The sequence below is a fragment of the Austrofundulus limnaeus genome, unplaced genomic scaffold (genome assembly GCF_001266775.1).
Source record: "Austrofundulus limnaeus strain Quisiro unplaced genomic scaffold, Austrofundulus_limnaeus-1.0 Scaffold136, whole genome shotgun sequence".
NCBI classification, from domain to species: Eukaryota; Metazoa; Chordata; class Actinopteri; order Cyprinodontiformes; family Rivulidae; genus Austrofundulus; species Austrofundulus limnaeus.
The window spans coordinates 1016689-1023740 of record NW_013952538.1 but is presented as its reverse complement, the minus strand read 5'-3'; the positions used below and the strand labels follow the sequence as shown (position 1 = coordinate 1023740).

At 45.7% G+C, this 7052-nt stretch overlaps 1 protein-coding gene across 5 annotated transcripts in view; it reads left to right on the top strand.

The window, feature by feature from the left end:
* The window catches only part of sptbn4b (spectrin, beta, non-erythrocytic 4b), a 66832-nt gene that overhangs the window by 21820 nt on the left and 37960 nt on the right, over positions 1-7052 (top strand). For all 5 annotated transcript variants that reach the window (XM_014015948.1, XM_014015947.1, XM_014015949.1 and 2 more), the window contains exons 12-22: positions 1143-1445; positions 1523-1673; positions 1991-2127; positions 2257-2406; positions 3805-4173; positions 4261-4475; positions 4552-4689; positions 6000-6240; positions 6321-6479; positions 6565-6695; positions 6770-6995. In XM_014015948.1, coding sequence (XP_013871402.1) covers positions 1143-1445; positions 1523-1673; positions 1991-2127; positions 2257-2406; positions 3805-4173; positions 4261-4475; positions 4552-4689; positions 6000-6240; positions 6321-6479; positions 6565-6695; positions 6770-6995 — 2220 coding nt within the window. The remainder of the gene's footprint in view (positions 1-1142; positions 1446-1522; positions 1674-1990; positions 2128-2256; positions 2407-3804; positions 4174-4260; positions 4476-4551; positions 4690-5999; positions 6241-6320; positions 6480-6564; positions 6696-6769; positions 6996-7052) is intronic.

The window sequence follows — 7052 nt, the reverse complement described above, 5'->3', positions numbered from 1 at the left end:
TGTACAAAATAAAACAGGAAGTTTAAAAATGAAACAAGATCAAATGCACAATGGTGGGGACATTAACCAGCAGAGCTGTCCTTGACAAAAAGTATTTTAGGATCCTGCAAAACTTTCTCAAGATCCTACAAAATGTTCTTAGGATCCTGCAAAGGTTACTTAGGATCCTGCAAAGGTTACTTAGGATCCTGCAAAGATTTCCTAGGATCCTGCAAAGGTTACTTAGGATCCTGCAAAGGTTACTTAGGATCCTGCAAAGTTTTCTTAGGATCCTGCAAAGGTTTCTCTTGATCCTGCAAAATTTTCTCAGGATCCTGCAAAGGTTACTTAGGACCCTGCAAAGGTTACTTAGGACCCTGCAAAGGTTACTTAGTATCCTGAAAAGGTTACTTGGGACCCTGCAATGGTTGCTTAGGATCCTGCAAAGGTTACTTAGCATCCTGCAAAGGTTACTTAGGATCCTGCAAAACTTTCTCAGGATCATACAACGGTTTTCTTAGGATCCTGCAAAGTTTTCTTAGGATCCTGCAACGGTTTCTCTTGATCCTGCAAAATTTTCTCAGGATCCTGCAAAGGTTACTTAGGACCCTGCAAAGGTTACTTAGAATCCTGCAAAGGTTACTTAGTATCCTGCAAAGGTTATTTAGGACCCTGCAAAGGTTACTTAGGATCCTGCAAAGGTTACTTAGGACCCTGCAAAGGTTACTTAGGATCCTGCAAAGGTTACTTAGGACCCTGCAAAGGTTACTTAGAATCCTGCAAAGGTTACTTAGTATCCTGCAAATGTTACTTAGGACCCTGCAAAGGTTACTTAGGATCCTGCAAAGGTTTCTTAGGATCATGCAAAAGTATTTTAGGATCCTACAAAGCTTACTTAGGATCCTGCAGAAGTGTTTTAGGATCCTGCTAAACTATTTTAGGATCCTGCAAAGTTTTCTTAGGATCCTACAAAGTTTTCTCAGGATCCTGCAAAAGTTACTTAGGATCCTAAGGATAAGCGCTGAATGAAAAGCACATCTATGTGTTTTATTTTCTTCCCTCCTACTTTCAGTGATATTTCTTTATCAGATTTTATCACTTCCCTCTCGTTTCTTCACGCTTCAGCTGCACAACGTCTTGCCTTTTCTTTTTTCTACCTTCAGGATAATTTTGGCTACGACCTTCCAGCGGTCGAGGCGGCGATGAAGAAACATGAAGCCATCGAGGCGGACATCGCCTCGTATGAAGAGAGAATCGGTGTGATCGTGGAACTCGCCGTGGAGATGGAAAAAGAGGGCTACTACGACATCCGGCGCATCTCGGCACGCAAGGAGAACATCCTGGGTCAGTGGAGCCTCCTGAAGGAGCTGGTGGCGGGCAGGAGGACACGCCTGGAGAAGAACCTGGCCTTGCAGAAGACTTTTCAGGACATGGTGTACATGATCGACTGGATGGAGGACACGCAGGTACTGTAGGATGGGCTTTTATTGAACGTACGGAGTGAATTTATTATGCAGCGTGTTGATCTCTTGATATCTGTCAGGTCCAGCTGCTTTCAAAGGACTTCGGGAAGCACCTTCTGGAGGTGGACGACCTGCTGCAGAAGCACAGCTTACAGGAAGCTGACATCACCATTCAGGCTGAGAGAGTCGAGACGCTCAATTCTGCTGCTCTTAAATTCACCACAATAGAAGGTGCTCACACACACGCACACACACCTAGGTCTGGTTTTTATATCCCTGTGGGGACCGTGCATTGACTTCCATTCATGTTTTGGAAATTTTATATCCTAACCCTGACCATTTAACCTAAAACTAACCTAAACTCTATTCACTCCTTGGTCCTAAACCTAACCACCCACCTATAATTTGCATTTGGACTCATTTTTTCAGGAGAATTGTCCCCACTCTGTAGGAAAAATAAGCCCCCCCCCCACACACACACACAACACAGAGAGAAGTAACTAATGACTTAAGTCATAATGATTAATCTCTGTGTTGTTGCCTCACAGGTTACCAACCCTGCGACCCACAGGTGATCTGTAACCGTGTGAACCACGTCTCTTCCTGTCTGGAGGAGCTGAAGCAGCTGGCAGCTAAAAGACGAGCCGAGCTTGAAGAGTCCCGAAAACTGTGGGCGTTTTTTCAGGTGGGGTGGCTCACAGGAACAGACAGAGGCTGTTGGGTGTTTCTAACAAGTTTGAACTTTAACCCAGAATTGATTAAATCAGACGGTTTACCCTTTTAGATATTGATAGACATGGTCTCATGTTGTCAGGAGCTGGAAGAGTCGGAGGCCTGGATTCGGGAGAAAAGCTCCATCCTGGCCTCTCAGGGTTTTGGCAAAGACCTGAGCAGCGTTCTGAGGTTACTTCAGAAACACAAAACTCTGGCCGGGGAGCTGCTGGCTCACAGGTCCCTGCTGCAGGTGTGTGGCTTTTTGCTTTTGTGACAATCTGAACATGGAACACCTACAGATACTGGCTGGTCATGCTTATTTTATTTTATTGTTTTTCCTGTTTTTGATATTTTAAATTATTCTACCTCAACATAATGGCAAATTAACATATGACCCATGAAACAAATGAATTTGAACCTCAAACTTTACACACCTCCTTCTTGTCATTATCTTGAAAATATAAACTTGTCTCTGTTTAAATTATTCCTTTTCCATTTTAATTGTGTCTGTTTTTAGAAAATGTGAAGAAATAATCAGTTCAAGAGTCTCTCCAGACATGAATAATTCCTGTTTCAGTCATTATACAATTTATCTTCTTTGTGAGTAACTTCTGTTGTTGTAAACTAGAGACACAAACAATCAGTCAACTAACGATTAATTGCGTTATTAGATTAAAATACTACTACTCCAGAACCACAACGGTCCAACAGAACCAAGCCTCAATTCTGAGCTCTGGAGAACTGAGTAAGATGTTTATGTGTCCCTGGAAATAAACAGGTTCCAGCCACAGAGAACACCTGGAGTCCAGTTAGTCCTAATTTACACTAGATGTGGTTCTGCTGCAGTCCGACCTCCGCAGCAAATACTCAACCATTATAAGAGTATTTACAAGGCTCCGCATGGCGGCGCAGGGCAGCGGTGAGCGGACGGCGATCCCCCAAAATTAGATTCGGAGCGGGGTACAAACGAATGGTGGTGAAACACAGCGGCACAGAGCGGAACCGTTTTTAGTGTAAATTAGGGGTGAGACCCAGTTTCCTCTCAAAGTTAAAAAAAAAAACAAAATTGTTTTAGCCACAGATAGAATCAACAAGAAGGCAGCAAAAAGTGAAGAATCAGAAAAATCTTCAATTCTAAATGCAAATAAGTTGTAATAATAAACAGAATAGTTCGTATCATTCATATCACCCCACAAACTAACGTTCCTTCAGTTTCAGAAGATGTTAATTCATAAAATAAATAAATAAATGTTTCTAAAGATCCCAGTTACTTCCTGGAGGCATGTATTTGTTGAGGATAGTCACCAAAAAAAACATCAGTCCTGGTCTTTCTTATCAAATAAATGTTTATAACGTACATGTTGTGAACTTGTGATGTGATGCAACGACCTGCTTTTTTAATTTTTGGTGTTCTTTGTCAAATGTGTCTCTTAGAGGCGTACCATGTGGACTTGTTCCTTTTTTAACTTAGTCAATATTCTGATTGGTGTCCATCATTTCTCTTCTTATTATGGCTTGTATCCTGGTTTATTAATTCATCAGCTGAAGTCAGATTTAACCAGAAACTACAGCTCATAAACACACTGAGGTTTGAAGTCTTCAGAAATGTTTTCCATGTAAGTGACTGTTTTTGTCCCACCGTCTCCAGAACATCATAAAGTGCGGGAAGCAGATTCTGAGTGAAAAGAGCTTTGGTACTGTGGGGATCCAGGAGCACATCATGGAGGTGAAAGGCGAGTGGAAGAAGCTGGAGGACCAGGCGGCGCAGCACCTCAGCTACCTGCAGGAGTCCCTCAACTTCTTCCAGTTCTCCACGGAGACGGACGACGTGGCAGCCTGGCTGCAGGACACCTACCGCCTGGTCTCCAGCGAGGACTTCGGTCATGACGAGTACTCCACCCAGTCGCTGCTGAAGAAACACCGAGGCGTCACCGAGGCCATCGACAAACACCGCTTCCATGTGGTGGCGCTGCGCAAACACGTGGTGGCGCTGCCTCTGAGATACCGCGAGCAGGAGGTGTGCGCCTCGTCTGGTCGGAGTCTTCTGTGAGTTTCATCCTTTTTAAACCTTTTTGTCCTCTTCTACCTCTTCTTCCGTCCACAGGACGTCCAGGTTCGCATGGGAGAGGTGGAGCAGCTGTACACGGAGGTGGCTGAGGTGGCGGTGCTGAGGCAGCAGTGGCTTCACGACGCGCTCGCAGTCTACCGCATGTTCAGCGAGGTCAACGCCTGCGAGTTGTGGATCGACGAGAAGGAGCAGTGGCTCCACAAGATGGAGATCCCCGAAAGGCTGGAGGACGTGGAGGTGGTGGCACACAGGTGAGGAGGAGGAGGAGGAGGTCTTGAATGTAGAATCAGACTTGTCTTATGAGCCCCCGCGCTCTGATGGCTGCAGGTTTGAGAGTCTGGACCAGGAGATGAACAGCCTGATGGGACGGATCCTGGATGTCAATCAGATAGTTCAGCAGCTCCTGGATGGAGGTCATCCGTCTTCTACAGAGGTCCGAGGTTGCCAGGACCACCTCAACTCCAGGTACTGAAGTAGTTCTGACGATGCAAAAGGACAAATTAATAAATTGTAAAGTGGGGTGTAAAAATTTGGGCACCATTGCTAATTTTCCTGATTTACCTTAAAAAAATCATTGATTGTTTGGATTTAAAAAAAAAATCAGTTAAATTTATCATATAGGGGACAAGCACAGTGATATTTGGGAAGTGAAATGAAGTTTATATGATTTACAGAAAGTGTGCAATAATTGGTTAAACAAAATTAGGCAGGTGCATAAATTTGGGCACCAAAAAAAACCCTTAACTCAATATTTAGTAGCTCCTCCTTTCACAGAAATAACAGCCTCTAACACCTCCTACAGCTTCTAATGAGAGTCTGGATTGTGACTGAAGGTATTTTAGACCATTCTTCTTTACAAAACATCTCTAGTTCATTCAGGTTTGATGGTTTCTGAGCATGGACAGCTCTCTTTAAGTGACACCACAGATTTTCTATAATATTCAGGTCTGGGGACTGAGATGACCATTCCAGAACGTTCTACTTGTTTCTCTGCATGAAGGCCTCAGTAGATTCTGAGCAGTGTTTAGGATGGTTGTCTTGTTGGAAGATGCAGCCCCAGCTTCAGCAGATTCAGCTTTGTCACTGATTCCTGGACATTGGTCTCCAGAATCTGATGGTATTGATTGGAATCCATGCGTCCCTCAACTTTAACAAGATTCCCAGTCCCTGTACTGGCCACACAGCCCCACAGCATGATGGAACCACCGCCACATGTTACTGTAGGTAGCAGGTGTTTTTCTTGGAGTGCTGTATTCTTTTTCCTCCATGCATAATGGCCCTTGTTCTGCCCAAATAACTCTATTTTAGTTTCATCAGTCCACAGCACCTTATTCCAAAATGGAGCTGGCTTGTCCAAATGTGCTTTAGCATACCTCAAGCTGCTCTGTTTGTGATGTGGGCGGAGAAAAGGCTTCCTCTGCATCACACTCCCATACAGCATCTCCTTGTGTAAAGTGTGCTGAACAGTTGAATGATCTGGTGGTTGTCCGAAATGACAATAGGTTGTCTCGGACAATCCAAACAATGGTTGTGTGTCAACCCCTGTTTTTCATTGCTAAAAGAAAATAAACAGGTGTGGCGGCTTTTATTTTGCTGTGGCGGAGCGCCACGATCAATTACTGTACCTGTAGGGGAAACCCTGATGATTTATAACGATAAATCAGTAAAATTAACAAGGCTGCCCAAACTTCCACACCCCACTGTAGAAAACACATTTACAGTTCAGCAGTAATTCAAGCTTGTTCAGCTGAACGTTGTGTTCTCCGGGGCTCCAGGTGGAACAGCATCGTGGAGCTCGTGGAGCAGAAGAAGGACCAGCTGGACTCGATGCTGCGCCTGCAGAACTACCTGCTGGAGTGCCAGGAGATCAAGTCCCAGATACAGGAGAAGAGGAAAGCCATAGACGCCACGCAGTACGTGGGCAGCGACCTGGGAGGAGTCCTGGCCCTGCAGAGGCGCCTCTCCACCATGGAGGGGGCCCTGTCAGTCCTGGAGCCCAAACTGCTGCACCTGCAGGTACCGACAGGACAAAACACGAGATTTAAAAATCATTTTCAAACGAAAATCATCAAAACTCTTCTGCTTGCTGATGTTAGGAGGAAGCAGAGCATCTGGCAACCGTTCACTCAGGTCGAACCATGGAGGTTCTTGTTCCGTTTGATGACATCAGCGTGGAGTGGGAGGAGCTTAAACGGACCCTGCAGGGATGTGAGGACTCTTTACTGGTGGCCAGCCGACTGCAGAGCTTCATACAGGTGGAAGAGTCATCATTAATCATCATCTTTTGTCCATTTCAGCAGCTTAAACTACAGATTTGTGACCCACCTCTTGTCTCGTCAGGACCTGGACTCGTTCCTCACCTGGTTGGTCCAGACTCAGACGGCTGCTGCTTCCGACCAGCTGCCCAACAACCTGGAAGAAGCGGAGAAGCTCATCAACAAGCACGCTGCTCTGAAGGAGGAGATAGGACGGTACGTGGCCGATGGACCACAAGCCTAATTAATTTTTATGATTTCATCTAATGCCTGTGTTCCTGCGGCCGCAGGTACGAGGAGGACTACGAGCGCCTGCAGGCCATGAACGAGCTGCTGGAGTCCGAGGACGCTCCTCTGCCTCAGGCCGCCCTGCAGCAGTGGCTCCAGAAGCTCGACGTCGGCTGGAACAAACTCCTCGAGATGTGGGAGAGCCGGAGGGAAGTTCTGGTCCAGGCTCACATTTTTCACTTGTTCCTGCGAGACGTGAAACAGGCGGAGTCCTTCCTCAACAACCAGGTGAGAGACTGTGTGTGTGTGTGTGTGTGTGTGTGTGTGTGTGTGTGTGTGTGTGTG